Source organism: Macrotis lagotis, chromosome 8 (assembly GCF_037893015.1).
Source record: "Macrotis lagotis isolate mMagLag1 chromosome 8, bilby.v1.9.chrom.fasta, whole genome shotgun sequence".
In the NCBI taxonomy this organism is placed as follows: Eukaryota; Metazoa; Chordata; class Mammalia; order Peramelemorphia; family Peramelidae; genus Macrotis; species Macrotis lagotis.
Genome location: NC_133665.1, coordinates 193,224,017 through 193,242,153, shown reverse-complemented (window position 1 = coordinate 193,242,153; position 18,137 = coordinate 193,224,017). Strand labels below are relative to the sequence as shown.

Here is an 18,137-nt window from a genome sequence, read left to right as displayed (position 1 = left end):
TCCTGCTGAAAGCCCAGTTCACAGCCAGGAATCAAACAGTTGTCATCACTTCGCCTTCTCCTTGCTCTTCAGAGAAGGTGGGCTCACACCTTGCAGGCTGGCAGCATCCTTTCTTGTTGGCAGAAGGATGGTTGATTTTTGTCTTGCCATCCTCAGGGCCTTGCTAAATGCTTGCTGGATCTGATTGGTCCTTTCCCCAACCTCTCATTTGACAGATTTTACAGAAAATTGAGACTATACCAAGTGAAGAGACTAGGTCACTGCAGTTAGAAATGCCAGACTCTGCCCAGAATACTTCTTCCTATTTTATACCCAAAGATTTTCACTCCAGTGGGAGAAGCATTTTAGAAATAGCTTTGGGGGGGAGTTAGCATGACTTTTTCAATATAGAGAATTCTAACACCCTCTTCTCCTGTCCCCTCAGGAAGTCACACCCCTTTCCCAGGTGGGGTTGGGGGGCACTATCCCATCATCCTCTGATACCTCCCAAAGTCCCATCTGGAAGCAGCCTAGGTACAGTGATACTGTTTATGGCCTCTCAAAGGTTGAGGAAACACACCAAAGTTTCTGAAAAGTTCAAGGCCAGAGCCCACCTCGTAATGGTAGGTAGGAGAGGACGTACTTGAATCATTTTGTGTTAGACATATGGTAGACCACGAGCCATGAGGCAAAAGGAAAGATGCTGGTGTTGGAGGATGGAGAATAGTGGGTTTGATTCTCTCTGGATGAGAGCTCTGAGAACCTTGAAGAACTGGCTAGTGTCTCAGGGCCTCAGTTTCTTCTTCTGAAAAGTGAAAATACTCCTGCTCTGCCCCCCCTCATAGGGTATTATTTATTGAGCAGATCAAATGAGAATAAGCATTTGGATTTGAAGCTGCTTGGAGATGCTTGGGGATCCTGGGGTGGTGTTCATGCCAGACTTGAATGGCAGAAGTTAGAGGAGGGACAGAGCTGAACCTGTGTTGTTCTCCCCAAGGGTTGCAATGGAGGTGAACTCCTGCTGAGGGTTCTTCCTGTAGGGCAGAGGGTAGATGGGGTTCTGGCATAGCCAGGGAGAGTAGAGAAGTGACCTCCCTGGAAGTACAGAGAATGCTGGCATGTTGGCTGGAATACCCTAGCGTAGCCCTCTCTGGCATGCCTAGTGCCAGTCCCTGACTCCTTGATTTACCTATATCTGAATATCCCCTATTGAGACAACAATGAGTCCTGGGGTTCTTCAAAGGAACTAGGGACAGGAAAGGGTCTTGGGAACTTGGAGGTTTATTTCTAACACAAATTTGCTTGGAAAATTGGTGATGGGCAAGGGCAACACCATGCATTCACTGTATAATCAAGGACAAGTCTCTTCTCCTCAATGGACTGTATTACCTCATCTGCAAAATACAGGGGTTGGACACCACGATCCATCTCTAAAATGGCTTAATATTGAATGTCTACTTCCTTGGTGTTGTGTGCCAAGGTAGGAAGAAAGGAATGAGGCCAAGGGTTAGAAAGACAAATCAGAATGGTTACAGCCTTTGTCAGCTACTCACTCATTACACACGTCATTCCCAAGCATGGTGTAGATGACAATGGCTGGGTGGTCCAACAGCCGGTTCCTGGACAAGCTGATAAACAGGAGAGAAAGGCAGAGTTGGAGAATGTCCTGATCCATAAGCTTGGACTCAAGGCTTAGGTTGTGCAATTCCTAGAAATCTGTGGTTGGTGGACAGGTGAGGTGGGCAGGGAAGGGTAGGGATCAGAATCTTTACTGGGAGAAAAAGATCTGGGGGTATTAGTGGATCTTAGGTTCAATGGTTTAACATCAGGGTCAAAGGTTCCCACTCAAATCATAGGTTCATGTTGAAGAGCCATAATGTCACATTGAAGAAGGTAGTGAAGAGGAGGGGAGGAGAGGGGAGGAGAGAGAGAGAGAGAGAGAGAGAGAGAGAGAGAGAGAGAGAGAGAGAGAGAGAGCGAGCCTGAAAGTGTGTGGAGGTCTCACTGAGCCGGAGTCCAGTCTCCTTTTTTTTTTTTTAAGGTTTTTTTGTATTTTGCAGGGCACTGTGGTTAAGTGGCTTGCCCAAGGTCACATAGCTAGGTCATTATTAAGTGTCTGAGGTCTGATTTGAACTCAGGGACTCCTGACTCCAGGGCCAGTGCTCTATCCACTCTGCCACCTAGCTGCCCCTACCAGTCTCCTTCTTAAAGAGGCCCATTTGTGGCCTGAACCCCAGGGAGCCTGAGGCTGAGCTTCTCTGGCACCTCTCTTTCTTACCTGCCAAGCCCACCAGTTCCTAAGGCGTCTCTGGCTCAGTGTCACCAGCCTGGCCCTAGAATTTCCTCCAATTTTCAGGCCTCCCACACTCACCCTGTGACGTTAGTCAGGTTTGCCCGGCTCCAGGCATCTTTTTATTTTGTGTCCAAACTTACAAAATGCATTTGCAAACTCATGCTGCATTCACCATTCAAGGACTCACCTTTCCATGAACTTCAAAAGGTTTTTGGAAGAAGCCCCTGGATCAGGGAGAGAAGGAATAGGTTAAATCTGACATGAGCAATTGAGGAATCATTTAATCAAAGTCTGGAATGGAGTTTGAAATGTAAGAGTAAGAAAATTAGTCCTGATCCCCCCAGGTCGTATTGGACCCTTACAATGCCCCATTGAGGTAGGTGCTATTATCATCTTTGTTTTACTGAACAGGAAACTGGGAAGTTAAGTGACCTACTCAGGGTCTCACCTATCTGAGGAGGATCCAAACTCAGGTTTTCCCAACTTCAGTCCTAGGACTCTAACACACCGAAGCCCTGGAGTTTTCAGTGTTGGTATTGGAAACAGGCTAACCCGGGCTGAGATGTGGGGCTTCCTTTTATCCTGAAGGGTCGGAAGGGTCTGCCTCTGGACACTTCATTCTCTTCACCTGTCCCAGATCCATTTCCTGTGCTCGCCTCCACCTTCTTCTTCCATATTAATGTCTTTCTCAATCATTTCCCAGATTCAGCTCCTTTTTTCCTGCCTATTGACTGTGGTTTAGCCAGTTTTGTCTGAGTTGGGCTTCCCTTCTCCCTCCCCTCCTTTTCCCAATAGTTCTCATCTTCCCATGGAAACTGCTACCCAACTGTACCCCATGTGTCTGCCTTGCCCCTTCCTCTCCCAGCAGGGAGACAAATGGCCAACGTGGAAAGGCCACTGGCTGGAGCGTCTCTCTTCAGGCTAGCCTATGTGACTCAGAACACAGAGAGGAGCTATTTTGGGGGATAGCAATGTCCCGGGGTGTCCCACCTTGTATTCACTTCTGGTTAAATTTTCTTACCCTCCAGGATATCACCTGCTGAGCTACTTGACCCTTCCTGCCTGTGCCACCTACAACATACTACCTGGTCAATGATAAAAACGTCAGCCAGAACAAGGCCAAAGCCTGATCCCCGTTTCTTAGCAACTGTTTTACATACAAGATACTTTCCTGGGAAGGTGAAATTCAGATTATAACACATATCTATGATTCTTTTTTATTATTACTAGAAAAAACCACCCACGAGAAACAGAAATATTCAAATATGCCCTTTTCCAACCTTTATAAAAACATGTACACATTCATACAACATGATACAGCCTATCATTTTTGCCATTGTGTCTCTAAGCTATTTTTAACAAAAATTCAACTTTTCCATCATCCCTTCCTTTATGAGATATAGAAGTATTGCTCGGGGATTATTTCTGCACCCTTCACCCTCTTCCACCTGCTTTACCTTATTTATTTTCTCCTTTTCTTTATCTGGGACAATCATCTTCCCTATGCCCTCTTCCTGTTTTCCAAAGTCTATCTGTATAATTTGTGAATCAGAACAATACTATTTTTGCTACCCTATGGTTAAAATTTAGATGGCAACAATTTAATAGCATCTGTCGCTTCCTCCATGCAGTGCAGGTTTTAGGGTCTTCTTTGCTCTTAAGCTTTTCTATTAATCATTTAAACTGTTTTAACATTACAACTCCCCTCCACAAATGCTTGAAATTCCTGTAGAATCTTAAATGTCCTTCAGTTTCAAAGAGAATTCTTAACCAAAAATTAATTTGATGATGTATGTCTTAATTTTAGATATGCCATATTACATATTCAATCATTTCTTGTTCACATGGAAATATTTTGGGCAATTTTAGTTCCTTGCTTTTGATGTTTTTCTGCTTGCTGACTTGTAATACCATCTGGTCTACATTCTTCTTTTGAAACTTGACCATCATATGTCTGAGTGAGTTGAATTTGGGATTCACTTCTATTGGCATCAAGTGAGTTCTATTTGCGATCTCTCCTCCTTTTTCACTGTTTCTGAGAACATTTCCTGTATGATTTCCCTTGATGTAGAGGTAAGATGACTTGACTCAGTTTTCAAACAGTTGGATAATTTTTAAATCTTTCCTTACCCTGTTTTCCAGAATGTATTTTTATATCCTGTGTAATTTTCTCAACATGTTTTTCTGCTCCCTCTGATGGTTCTCAAATTTGATTCTTCATTGAAACCGTTCTTCTTTATTGAATCCATTGTTTTAGGGGCGGCTAGGTGGTGCAGTGGATAGAGCACCGGTCCTGGAGTCAGGAGGACCTGAGTTCAAATCTGATCTCAGACACTTAATGATTACCTAGCTGTGTGGCCTTGGGCAAGCCACTTAACTCCACTGTCTTGCCAAAAAAAAAAGAACCTATTGTTTTATTTCTAAAACTCTTGTGTTAGTAATAGCTGACATTTCTGTAGTTTCTTACAGTTTATCAAGCACTTCACATAGATTATCTCATTGGATTGGAAATTCAGCAACAAGTTTGGCTTTTTAAAAAGATGTGTATAGATGGTACAACGAAGGACAGGAAGCAGGATTACTACAAAGCACGGGATTGCTAAAACAACAGGGTAAGGGGCACTCAAGCTTTAAATAAGTTGAGACTGATGAGGAAAGCTAAGGACAACACGTTTTCTTACTTTGCTTTACTTTTTTTTTTTAAAAATTAAGATGTTGGGGGAAATAAGGGAACAAGGAAGGGATGGGACTGGACCAATGCTTGGGAGTGGGTGGGCAAAGGACAACTGGTGATAGGGACTGGGAGGAGCTGCTCAGTTCAGGTAGCTTCTGTTTTCTCTGCCAAGAAGAAGGACCCTTGGACCCCCAAATCAGAACCAACATGACCAGTAGGACATTGGTACCCTAGATAAGGAAGGTAAGAGGAAGAGGGCACCGAGATCCCTGGGATGATTGCAAGTCACCTGGCCCAATATTCTCAGAGAGAAAGAGAGGTAGGAGCAGGTTCATGAGGGCTTTGAAGGTCACCCAGAGCATTTTATATTTGTTCCTGGAGGCCAAAGGGAGCCACTGGAGTTTATTGAGTAGGGAGTGACATGGTCTGGCCTTCAAATGCTTTGGAGGCTGAATGGAGGATAGGCTGGAGTGGGGAGAGAGGAGGCAGACAGACTCCCCAGAAGCTTCTGGGGTGAGGTGGTGAGTGCCTGTGCCAGGGTGGGGGCAAGGGAGAGAAGAGGGCATATTAGAGAGATAGTGCAGAGGTAACACCATAGCCTTGGCAACAAGCTGGATGAGAGAGAGGGAGAAAGAAAGGAGGAGAGAGACAGAGAAACAGAGAGACAGAGACAGAGACAGAGACAGAGAGACACACACACAGAGGCAGAGACAGAGAAAGAAAGAGACAGAGACGCAGAGAGAGACAGACAATCAGATAGACAGACAGACAGACACACACACACACACAGAAATATAGAGAGAGCCTGAGAGAGAGACAGAGATAGAGACAGAGACAGAGAGACAGAGAGAGAGAGACAGAGAGAGGAGAGTGGCCTACAAGGTCAGCAGGCCAAATGCAGATGTGAATGGACAGGAACTGCATCACCAAGCAAGTGAGGGTAGAGAGGGAAGACAGGAGCATCCAGGAGTCAATCTTTCTGTGTCATTCATGTTTAAGGTGCAAGAGAAAGAGGAATGAGGAATGGTCAGAGAAGTAGCGGGAGACTAAGCAAAACATCATGGAAGTCAGCAAAAAATAATCATAACAACACTGTCCCAGGAACTGTCCTGAGACTTCAACAGCATCCCGGGGAGAGGGGGCTACTACCCTTCATTGTACAGATGAGGAAACTGAGGCAAATGACTTGCACAACTAGTAAGTGTCTAAGACTGATTTGAACTCAGGTCTTCCTGCTTCCAAGTTCCAGAGCTCTGTCCACTTGTGTCACCTTTCTGACAGGTTTCAAAAGCTCCAGAGAAGGACTGGAAGAGCCCATTGGCTGCGTTAGCCAATAAGACCCCTGGTGATCTCAGGGAAGACTCAGTAAGTGTGAGCGAGACCCTGATTTCTCTCCCCTTCTGCCAGCCAGGGGTTCAGCAATTAGAGTCCCCCCCCCACAATTTCTTACTTTTCCATTTCACCATTTGAATGTTGAAATAATATGGTCCTGCAACAGGGAGAATCCTGAGATTTCCATCAATGGCACTTGGCTCCTTTGGGAATATTTCACTTTGACCCTTTCGATTTTGAATTTGAGGATGACACAAACTAGACAGAATAACAAAGCCGAGCCGAGCCTTGTCTGGTTCAGCCTTACAAGAGCAGAGGGGAACCCAGCAGGCCAGGGGTTCAGTTCTCTCTCAGCCTGCACCCATTACCCTCACCCCATCCTCTTGCTCATCTTTTCACTCTGGCCCTGGGCATGTCTTGTAAGAATAACTGCAATAGATACCACTGGGGCCTGGGCCTCTTCCCCTCCATCTCTTAGTCCTGCTTTTCTCTCTGGGGCAGTGAGGAAGCTGGACCGGGGAGGGGGCCCTTGGCCTTCACATCACCTGCCCAGTGGTGCAAGAGTGGAGGAAGTCTGCTTGACCCACTGCCTTGGCCCTTGGGCTCCCATGTACCATTTTATGGACAATCACTGAGTAACAACATGCACGGCCACCCCGCCTGGAAGATCCGCCAGGAAGAAAGCTGTAGAACCCATGGGGACAAACTTACCATTTCTGGAAATGTTCTGATAGTCCCGGTGATTGCAGCGGTTTCTCTGACGTAGGCGGAGATAAATAGAGAGGTCTGGAAATCTGAAAGGAATTCACAAATCTCAAGCCATTCATAGAAAAACTTACAGAGATTTTGTTTTTTTTTGGATTTTCTTGTGGCTGGAGACTGTTAATAAGTGCTCAGTGAGCTCAGCAAATAGACTTAGACCACTCAGTAAGCATTTATTAAGTGTCTACTGTATGCCTGTGCTGCATGGGAGATGACAGGAAGTCCTGTGCGGTCTCCAGGCCACTAACTCAATACAGTTATTGTCGTGCCAGACTCTATCTCACTCATTAGACGTCTTCAGAAGTGGCCACTTGATTCCTCTGGGTGTGGGGGACCTAGGTGGCAGTGCAGGGCTGAGGTCCAGCCCTGGAGGGATGAGCTAGCCTCTTCCCCCAGCCCAGAAGAAGCTTGGGAGGCTCATGCTCATCTGTGGAAGGATTCAAACCCAAGTCTCTCCAGGGTTCAAGTCAAGGGCTCATTTGCAACCTTGGCTGCCCCTGGAATCCCCAGACTCGCAGCCTCTGTTGACAAACTTCCAAAATGTGATTGCAAAAATCCCTCTGCAGCCATTCCTGATTGGCAGAACTTTAACATCTCAGGTCAGCAAAAACTTTCTCACCTGTGCATCTTTTTTTTGGCAAGGCAGTGGGGTTAAGTGACTTGCCCAAGGTCACACGGCTAGGTAATTGTTAACTATCTGAGGCCAAATTTGAACTCAGGTCCTCCTGACTGCAGGGCCGGTGCTCTATCCACTGAGCCACCTAGCTGCCCCCTCACCTGTGCATCTTAACTTGATTCTCACAACAGCCCTAGGAGGTCAGGTTTGGTCTGGTTTCTTATTACAGGTGAGGAAAATACCCACTGGGTTTATATGCTGGACTCCCCAAGAAAGCCTGGAACAGTCATCATCCAATGGGACCAACAACGCATAAGTTCCTTAATGGAGATCTGTTCAGCATGAATGGTGTGTGTGTGTGTGTGTGTGTGTGTGTGTGTGTGTGTGTGTGTGTGTGTATGTGAGTGTGTGTGTGAGTGTGTGTGTGTGTATGTGTGTGTGTGAGTGTGTGTGTATGTGTGTATGTGAGTGTGTGTGTGTGTGAATGTGTGTATGTGTGTGTGTGTGTGTGTGTGTGTGTGTGTGTGTGTGTGTGGTGGGAGCAGCATATTCAAAATAAACAGATAAAAGGGAATACTATGAAGGGATAATTAGGTGGAGGGAATCATGCTGAAGACCACTGGGGTGAAGACTAGTGAGGAGAGAAACAAAAGTGCTTTTGTCATGAGACTAGCTCCTGGACCACCTGGAAAGAAGGAAGGGAAAGCGAAGAGTCTGCCACCAGGATGTGGATGCCATCAGGGCGTGGCTGCCATCAGGGTGGCACAGAGGCAGGTTGCAGTAGTGTGGGTGTACTCCAACTTCCCAAGCACCAGTTTTGTCTCTGGCAGAAGCAGAGATGTTCAAAATTTCTTGATTTGTTTAAATGATAATAAAATGGAGGAACCAAAAAAAGCAAACTGTTATTACAAATCAAATTCTCATGAATAGGGAGGGATGGATTGCTGGGGATGGACATATTGGAGAACTCTGGGGAGGTGATCCCAAACGTGCTTGTGACACAGGAGAGAGACATACTGGCCCTCCTCTGATTCTAGATTTGGGGAGAGCCAACTTTAAAGCATGGAGGCCATTTAGGCAGGAGCCAGGACCTGACATTCTCCAGGTTAAGTCCAAAGGAGGGATGGAAAACTTCCCAACTCAAATTCTGAAGATACAAAGAGGAACAATTTCAATGAGGATAAACCAGGTGCTCTATGGAGAAATGGATATGACCCCACACAGTCGACTCATCTGCCAAATGAGATTTTAAAAGGGAGCACAAGGGACTGAGGAGCTGGGTGGATTTGCTTGACTTTGTTCATCTTTTTTTCATTCTTTGCTACGGGAATGAAAGCATCTTGAATAAAGGAAGGAAAGATGATAAATGAAAGTGATATAAGAATCGATATTGGTAAAATAAGTTGGTAGATATAAGCAAGGGCAGACAACAGGAGTACCCAAATATTGCTAATTTGGTTATTAGAATGGCCTGCAAGGTCAAGGGGTGACCAAGCCCAGAGTGAGTTGAGGGTAGCAAGAAAGCTGGGGACTATAGAAGGAGTTTAAACAAACAAACAAATAAACAAACACAAAAAACATCTTTCAGAAGAAGGATGGCAGAAGGAATGAGATCAATACTTCCAGTAGATGGCTAGAGATGACTGTCCAAAAAGAGAAGGCAGAGTTGCTCCAAGAGTATCTTGCTTCAGTTTTCTCCTGCAAGTAAGACAACCCTTGCACAGGAAAGGGCAGTGAAGAAATGGCCAATGGGAAGTCACAATCCCAATATGTAAGGAGAATTAATAGGCAAGTACTCAGATTCCCTTTGAGGAACAGAATTCACCTAGTTTGGAAAGTCTGGAACCTGAGGGGGGAGGGAGGAGGAAGTGGTCATGATCATTGCCGAGCTCCCACTGTCGATGATGTTCGAAAGACTGGGGAGAACAGAAGACACACCATGGGACTGAAACAGGGCAAACCTGGTCTCAATTTGCAGAAAGAGAAGCCCTCATCTGCAGACCACTGGCCAGTATGCTTGACTTTAGTGTGTGGCAATGTTCTAGAATGCATTTGCTGTTAAATGGATTGAAAAGAGCTGCCTGAGGAACAAATTACGCCAGCATAACCTGCCTTAATTTCCTTTTTAGCAGAACTGCTAAATACTAGATTAGGGACTGCCGGTGATGTTGCCCTGAATTCTGAGGCTCTTTCTATTCTTGTGGAAAATATGGAATGAGGTGAATAAGGGGATGGGAAATTAGACTGGTTTAGGACTGGCTGAGTAGCTGAACTTAAAGAGCAAGTGGCTTTGGAAAGAGGTCTCCAGAGGAGTGTCTCAGGGATCTCTGCCTGGCCCTGGGCTGCGGAGATTTTCACTAGTGACTTAAAAAGGGCATCATTGAGCTCTACATCAAATCAGCAAAAGAGCCCAAGTTGGAAGGCAGAGCTCTTGGACTGGTGACAAAATCAGGATCCCCAAAGAGTCTCGCATGCTAGAACATTGGGGTGAATCGAAGGAGGCTAAATTTGATAGCGATGTAAGAGTGGTGGCTGACTGAATTGAGCAAGCATCCTATTCCAGTTAAAGCAATGAACTAAATATGCCCTTTCTGCGGCTTTTGGTGGGTGAGAGCATCCCCACTGAATGCATCAATCAGACCCGAAATGAATGTATCCAGTTATGCCCTATTGGTCCTTTATAAGACAGAACATTAATTTGGAAACAAGACTGATTTGAATGGTTGGCATAATGGAGGAAATGACTTCCAGCCGAGCTCCCAAAAGGGAATCACTTGGTGGGGTCAGGAGAGGGACAGAAAGGAGAGAAAGCTGACTTGCCCTCTCTCCTTGACCACATGAGAACTCTACAAGGAATCCAGCAAAAAAAAAAAAAAACCCTAAGGAAGCCATCCCCAGAACTCCAGCCAAGAGATTTTTAAGAGTTGTAGGTCACTCCTTTGGCCACAGGTATGCTAAGTTTGATCCCACTTTCCCTTAAACGCTGTATGCACTTTGGGGAGCTATGTCCTACACTTGTGAGGGGATGCTTTGTACCAACTTTGCTATCTTAAGTAAAATAAATTCTATCTAGCTGATTGAGATCAACCAATAATCCTTAGGGGAAACTCACAAATGGGGGCTTGTTGAACAATGGTAACAGAAAACCATTGCCCAAGTCCCTTCCTAGAGCCTTGAGGGGCAGGTACCCATCTGCCCTCTGGAGATCTAATTTGCCACTTTTAGTGTAGGACTGGCATGGATTGGAAGCCCCAGAGCCTGGGCGATGGGGACAAATATAAAGTCACACAGTCCCTTGGGTGCAAAAAAGTCAGTTTCATAAGTAAAAGATGGGAGATCCATGAGGAGACAATTTATCTGAAAATGGTCTGCAGGTTTTAGACAACTAAATGTGAGTCAGCAGCATAATAGGTCACCCCACCTGAACCCCAGGCCCCCACCCTGAGCTCATGCAATCCTGGCGTGCATTGAGAGGCACAGCTTTCAGACAGAAGGACATGATCGCTTTGCTGCCCCTGCCCCATCTGACCACATCCAGACTCTTGAGTTCTGAGCAGTGTGGGAAGGACCTTCAGAGGCTTCTGATTGGGAAGCCCATGGCCTCAGAGGGCAGGTTCAGTGAATGGATTTCACATTTTAAAGCCCACCTAAAGGAAGCCCAGGCATGCTTTTGGTTGTGCTAGTCTCTGTGTGAAGTGATGGGCATCCAAATTCAAGAGTCCCAATGTTCAACAGCCTTCAAGGAGCTTGCACCCCAATAAGGGGGACTGAGTGACACAACAGGTCAGGAAGATGGGGCAGGTCAAGTCTGCTGGGGGCCAACTGTGGCTGACAATCAGGGGAGCCTGGCCCTAGGTTGGGAACTCCAGAGCTAAGCATCTTAGCTCCTCCAGGGTATGGTCTCTGAAGGACCTAGAGATGTCTGGCCTCAAGAGAAGAAGGTGAGGGAGGGGTAAGGTGGTTCAAGTCCCACGTCTGACCCATGGTACCCCACCACCTCAATTACCTTCTCAGTGTAGAGAAGGATCAGATCTGCACTGCTGGAGGAAATTCTCTCATGTGGGAGTTCCCTCCACCACTGAAATCACATGTCTAGTTCCTAAACCTGTGACTAAAGATAACCTTTTCTTTCACCAGAAAATCTTATTTCCTTGCTCCAAACAAGGAACCTCTTCCATAAATTCTCTAAATTGAATTTCTCATCAAGGGTTTGAGAGCAGTGAGAAAACTGAATAATCAATAGCCCATTTTGTGATAGAAAGGATTGTGAAATGGAAACCATATACAGGCAAGGTTGCCTTGACCTTGTGTTAATAAGAAATCAAAGATTTCCAGCTTAAAAGAGTTTAGGACATGTAAACTCCCCTCCCTAAGATGTAGACAGTCTTGTTCTCTCTTTCCCTTTCTCCCCCTCTCTCCCTCCCTCTCCCTTTTTCTCATTTCCCCTTCTCCCTCTGTCTCTCTTCTCTCCCCCCCTCCCCTCTCTCTCCTTCTATGTCTCTGCCTCTCTCTTTGTATCGGCTCTCCCCTGTGTCTGGAAGGCACCCCCCCCACTTCTATTATAATTCCCAACTTATTTCAAAGACCAGCCCAGTTGCTACCACCTCTGATACCTCCTACCCTCAGCTGCCAGGGCTTCCCCCCAGCAGCTTCCTTGTATTTACCCAGCATTGGTGTGTGTGTGTGTGTGTGTGTGTGTGTGCTGTGTCTGTCTGGCAAACTTCTTTAGGGAAGAGCCCATGTTATTTCTGTGTGTACCTTCAGGACCTAGTACACAGACCCTAAGCAGAGGAAGGAGCTGACTGGTGCCACCTAGACTGTCTCTCAAGACTGCAGCCTTCTCCCACTGTCCCTTTCAGATCCCTTTTCTGCATCATTTCCCTCTGTTCGAATGTAAGCTCCTGGAGGGCAAGGGCCATCTTTTTGCTTCTGTTTGTATCCCCAGCGTTTGCACAGTAACTAATTATTTCCGAATGCTTAATAAATGTTTCTTGACTTGACTGCCTTCAATGTGAAATGAAGAATTAGCAGAATGATCCGACTGTTCCATCCTGAAGCCTCTTCAGTCCCCCAGAAGATTGCTCCTGTGATGCATACACCGATCCTTCCAGGTTCCGAATTCCCTTTTCTCTGTGAGAGTCAACTCTGATTCCATGTCTGCTTCAGCTTTGCTCATTGGTACCATTTCTTAAAACTTTCCCTTCTCTGGAAATCTCCTTAGACTTCATGCCTCAACTTAGTACATCATTAGCAGTTCTCCTCCGGAGGAACGGGTGAGCGTGATGATCCCATGGACGTGAAAAGTGGGGAGTCTACTTCCCCAAGAGAGCAGCCAAGTTTCTCCGAATAATGAGCCTGGACAAGTGGCAGTGGCGAGGTCAAGTCAGGAATGCTGTAGGGCACTAGCCCTGGGGCCTTGGGTATGTCTCTGAGAAAGTCTATGCTTCCAACGGGGGATTTCAGATTCTGGGCATGCTCGCAAACCCCTGCTTCTCCATAGGGAGGAAATCAGGGAAGTGTTGAGATGAAGGAGCCGGCGTTGTAGCCAGAGAGGACTGTGTGGCGGTGAGCCGGGGAGACACGCTGACCTTTCAGACATCACTTGCTGAGAGGAGAACTTGCTGCTAGGGATGCTGGCTGTGGGATGCAGGCTGCAAGGCCACTGCCCTTAGAGATCCCTGCCCCTAGGGTTTCAGGGACAGAGAGAAAGGGAAGAAAGCCGAGCATGGCCCACCAAGCACAATGCTGGCCCCTATAAAAAACAAACAAGAAGCAAAGGACCGTCTTCCTGAGAAAGAAGAGCACCAGCCAATGCAGATGGGTACCCAAGGGTAGTCATAATAAATGCAGAGTAAAAGCAAAATTATTTCCTGAGGATTGGCGAAGTTTCTGGCTCCCCAGAGGTGGCTCCCTGAGTTGCTTTGAAAGAATCTGATGCATCTACAGGGTGAAGGTGAGGCATGACAGCCTTGTAGGTGAGGGAGGCAGTATGCGCAAAGGCTGGGTGGTGGGACCTGGGGTTGTTGTAGAAGTTGGAGGGCCTCCATGGAGAGGTTCTGAAGGGCAGTTGATGGGCATCTGTCTGGTAAGAAGCTGAAGTCCTTTATGTGCCAAGTAGGGATGTTTTAGGGATAATGGGGGGCACTGGAATTTACTGAGTGGGGGAGGAGGGGCTGTCAGAACTGCTTGAGGAGTCTCTTCACCAGCTCTATGGGGAAGGATTGGAGCTGAGAGAGGGAGACGGGGGGGGGGGGGCTGGGTAGAAAACTATGGGTACCCAGTGGGAGGTCTTGAGGGACTGAATGGGGGCAGTGGATGGTGAAAGGGTTAGTCCCTTGTTAGCCCTTGATGCCCTCTCTTCTCTGGAGAAGCTTTCCTAGGACCCTGATAGAGAAATGTGCAGATCAGTTATCCAGGTCTGCTTTGGGGTAATGAGCTCCCTGTCACTAAAAGTATTCAAAGAGGCCCACCTGCTAACGACGGGATGCTGGACTAGAAGGGATGGCATGACAGCGGTTCTCTGTTTCCTTCTTGTGTAAGTCATGGTGTGAAATGTATGCCCCAGGGTGGGTGCTGGGGTTGGCAGGCTCAGGCTGGCCCCCTCCCCACATTCCCCTAGAGATATCATAGTCAGGTTGAGCTAGAAGGGGAAACTGAGGCTTAGGGAAGTTGAGTGACTTGCCCCAAGGTCATTTAGCTAGTTAGCAGTAGAATGAAATCTCCCTGAGGGCAGGCACTTTTCCTTTTGTCTCGCCCAACCCAGCCCAGGTGCCCAGGAGCCGTTTAAATGTTGACAGCAGGGAAGTGATGCCATGACAAGCATGTGGACTGGATTTGAGTGGGGGGGGGCTGTATTAAATCACCTGTTTCACTTTCTTCTTCATTGGGTTCAGTGGCCAGATATGAAACAGGAAGATTGGAGATGGTCCTGGATGTGAGTGAATCAGGGTGAAGTGACCTGTCCAAGGTCATACAGCAAGTAAGTGTCTGAGGTCAGATTTGAGCTCAAGTCCTCCTCCAAGGTCAGTGTTCTACCTGACTGACCATCTGAAGGTGGTTTCTGCAGGGATATGATGGCAAGCACCCTTTCATCTTTGTTCCTGAGAGCTCCTCTCTTCCCTGCCTCCCCCCAAGTTACCATCTCCCCAGTCTTCAGTGGTCTCCCATGACCTGAGTGACCTTGGGCATGCCACTTAACTGACTCATCGGTCAAAAGAGGGGCCTCCACAGGCCCGGGAAGCTCTGGCTCTATGAACCTCCCTTCTGGCCCATGAGAGCTTTGTAGAAAAAACTGCGATTTCATTTATTCAAGAATCAATATTTTCCCAGGACTGGGAGACAAGAGAACAGGTGCATGGACGTGTTGACTCAGCTGATGCAAGGGAGGATGCGCTAATCTCATGGCTTCTGTTTACTTCTTGGCACATGCACAGACTTTTGAGTGGAGCTGGTGGGGGGGGGGCAAGAGAAATAGCAAAGACCGGGGGGCCTGGACAGCCCCTCCCTCCTTGTCCTGGTCACTCAGGTTGGAATGGGAGCCCTCCCTGTCCTCAGAGCCCCCTTCCCTACCTGAGTTGGGGCAAAGTCAATCTGATTCTTCCTTCATCTCTGCCCACCTGGCCACTGTATACCCCCATCCTCACTCTGTTCCACTCTTGGGTTATGGTCAGTCTCTCTCTCTGTCTCTTTGTCTCTCTCTTTCTCTGTCTCTCTCTCTCTCTCTCTCTCATCTTTCATGATGATGTTAAGTGGGTCTTCCCAATGCACAGCTCACAGCCAACAAAGACCCAGGAGATGCCTCAAGTCTCCTCTCCTCAACTGTTTTGTACATTATCTACTTCCTGATTTGTATACTTGTGTCCCAGACACAACTTGGTACGTGGTCAAGAGAGCTGAGCTTGGAGACATCTGGTGGGGGTTCAAATCCTCTCTCTGATGGTGACTTTGGGCAAGTCACTCAACTTCCCTGGGCCTCAATTTCCTCATCTGTAAACTGGAGGGGCCAAATGATGCCTCTTTAAGCTCTAGGTCCTAACGTACACAGTAAATGCTTAATAAATGTTTGCTGAATTAAACTGAATTCTACACAATTCCTTTCACACATATTCATTTCTTTTTCTTTTTTTATTCTTATTTTCATTGCTGCCCTTTATTTTCCTTTCCCCCTCATTTCTCAGCATTCCCCTGTCATCCCCTGTAACAAGCCAGAGCTGTTCGACAAACTGACCGCCACACCATTTTTCTATCTGAGGTCATGGCCAGGGACTCTGTAGGGGCAATATTTGTCTTGGGACTTGGCAGGGGTTGGGTCCTAGAGTTGCTCTCTACTGATCCTCAAGCCCCGTCCCCTCCCTAAATAGTCCTTCCAGTTTCTCTCTCTCTCTCTCTGTGTGTGTGTGTGTGTGTGTGTGTGTGTGTGTGTGTGTGTGTGTACACACAAGGACATACATACTGCATATGTCTACACAGGCACATCCACTCACCCACTGGTAGAATTCAGAAATCCTGTCAGACCAGAGAGCTGGGGCCAGTTGAACTCATTGCTCAGAACCATTGGCAGATTGGAGAAAGTTTTCTACAAAAAGGAAAGTAAGGAACACTTAATAGGATACTGCCTCCCTCTTCTGGCCCCTCTTCTGGCCCCTCTCCATCCTTGGCCTGATCTGGACCGGTTGACCCAGCGTAGGTGGACTGATCCCTTGTAGCAAGTAGAATTTTAGCTGGGACTTGAAGGAAGCCTGGGAACCCAGGAGGCAGAGATGAGGAGGGAGAGCGTTCCAAACATGGCGAAAACCAGAGAACAGGACCTGAGGCAGGAGATGGGGGTCTGGTTTGGGGAACAACCAGGACGATCATGTCACTGGAGGGGAGAGTGAGTGGAGGGTGGGCTAAGGTGTAAGAAGGGGTGCAGCAAGCCCTGAATGGGGATGCCAGCGGCAACAAGGGGCCACGGGAGTTTATTGGGAGTGACACCGCTCTCCCAGTTTCAGGAAGATCATTTTGGCAGCTGAATGGGCAACAACAGAGGATGGTTCAGAGAGGTAGAAGGAGCTCGGAAGAGACCCTGGGGGAAGCACAGGAGACTCCGGCCAGTGAGTCATTGGGAATTGTTCTTCTCACAAGTGGGAACCAATTCCTTCTAGAACTTGCTAACAATGCTTTCCCCCACTTAATTGCTTCCCATCTCTTTTCCAGAGTATCCACTGAAGAGAAAGATTTCCCTTCATGGATTGGAACCCATTTTCTCTTGATTGTCTTTCTGTCTTCTATGGATATCCGATTTCCCATTCTCATTTCTTCCTTGGTTCTTTTGATTGGCATTTGTTTCAGAGGTGAGGGGGGTCCCCATTGCTGCTGCTGCAGCCTCCCCTTCTACTCATTGTAAGCTTTCTCATCATTTTCCTTTGTTCCATCATGCCCAGCCATCCTTGGGTTTGGAGACCACTTGGATGACGTTGGCCTCTCCCCTGTGCCTCTGCAGTGATGGATTCTTTTCCTTCCCCCTGTTTTTGGCCTTTGCATTTTTGCTTTATTCAGAGCAATTCTTGCTGTTTGGGGGAGGGGGGACAAAGGAGAACGGGGCTCAGACAAGACCTTATATTTAGCCCCTGCCCCCAATCCTTTCCTGTTACTTTTGGCTTTTTCTCCACCTTGTCAACTCCTCTTTATTTCTCCCATCTCTCTTTTATTATTTATACTTGATGTGCTCACATCATGATTTATTTATTTTAGGAGGTGAGGGATCCATTTGTCTAAAAGTCACCCCCCCCCTGCATTTAGATTAGTTCCACCAAAATCCATTGTCTTCCACTGCAGTGATTTTGTTTTGGCTTTTACCTAGGGAGATAGCAAAAATTAGGACAAAGAACAACTCAATGTTTTGTTTTTTTCTGCAAGGAAGAGTCCATTTTCTCTCCTTTCTGAACTGCCATCCTTGGCAAGGAGAGAAGGGAATAAGCATCCATGGAAGGCCAGTACTCTCCAGAGACTTCTCCTTGCTCTCTGGACTCTTGGTCGATCCTGTGAAAGCTGCCCCATGTCAACTTATCTCAGGCCTGGGAGCTGTTCTCTTGGAGAAATTAGATTTGAGTCAGTTAAAAACACAAAGAAGCCCACTGTTATCTTTCAAAGGGGATCTGGTGGGGGGTGTATGTGTGTTTGGGGGAGTCATCAATCAAACCACAAGAACACTCAGCACTTCCTCTGAGCTGGCTCTTGCTGCATGCTGGGATCCAAACGCAGCCCTGAGATGATGCCTGCCCTCGACCCTTACTAGTTGTGTGACCCTGGACAAGTCACTTTACCCTGTTGCTCTCAGTCCAACAGAAAGCCAATCTGGACCCAGAGAAGAGAAGCCGGCCCCAACAGATGAGGGGACTTCAAGATGAAGGCACAGCCTTCGGGAGCTCGTCCGCTCTCCCCCATCCTCCTCTTCCCTTGCTTGTTATCAGTGCCGGTCCTTCCTTCTCTAAGATGACCAA

At 47.1% G+C, this 18,137-nt stretch overlaps 1 protein-coding gene across 3 annotated transcripts in view; it reads right to left on the bottom strand.

Moving 5' to 3' along the window:
* AOAH (acyloxyacyl hydrolase) overlaps nucleotides 1-18,137 on the bottom strand; it is a 104,589-nt gene that overhangs the window by 17,584 nt on the left and 68,868 nt on the right. For all 3 annotated transcript variants that reach the window (XM_074199244.1, XM_074199243.1, XM_074199242.1), the window contains 4 exons: nucleotides 16,140-16,231; nucleotides 6,990-7,072; nucleotides 2,460-2,496; nucleotides 1,533-1,607 (listed from right to left, as the gene is read on the bottom strand). In XM_074199244.1, coding sequence (XP_074055345.1) covers nucleotides 1,533-1,607; nucleotides 2,460-2,496; nucleotides 6,990-7,072; nucleotides 16,140-16,231 — 287 coding nt within the window. The remainder of the gene's footprint in view (nucleotides 1-1,532; nucleotides 1,608-2,459; nucleotides 2,497-6,989; nucleotides 7,073-16,139; nucleotides 16,232-18,137) is intronic.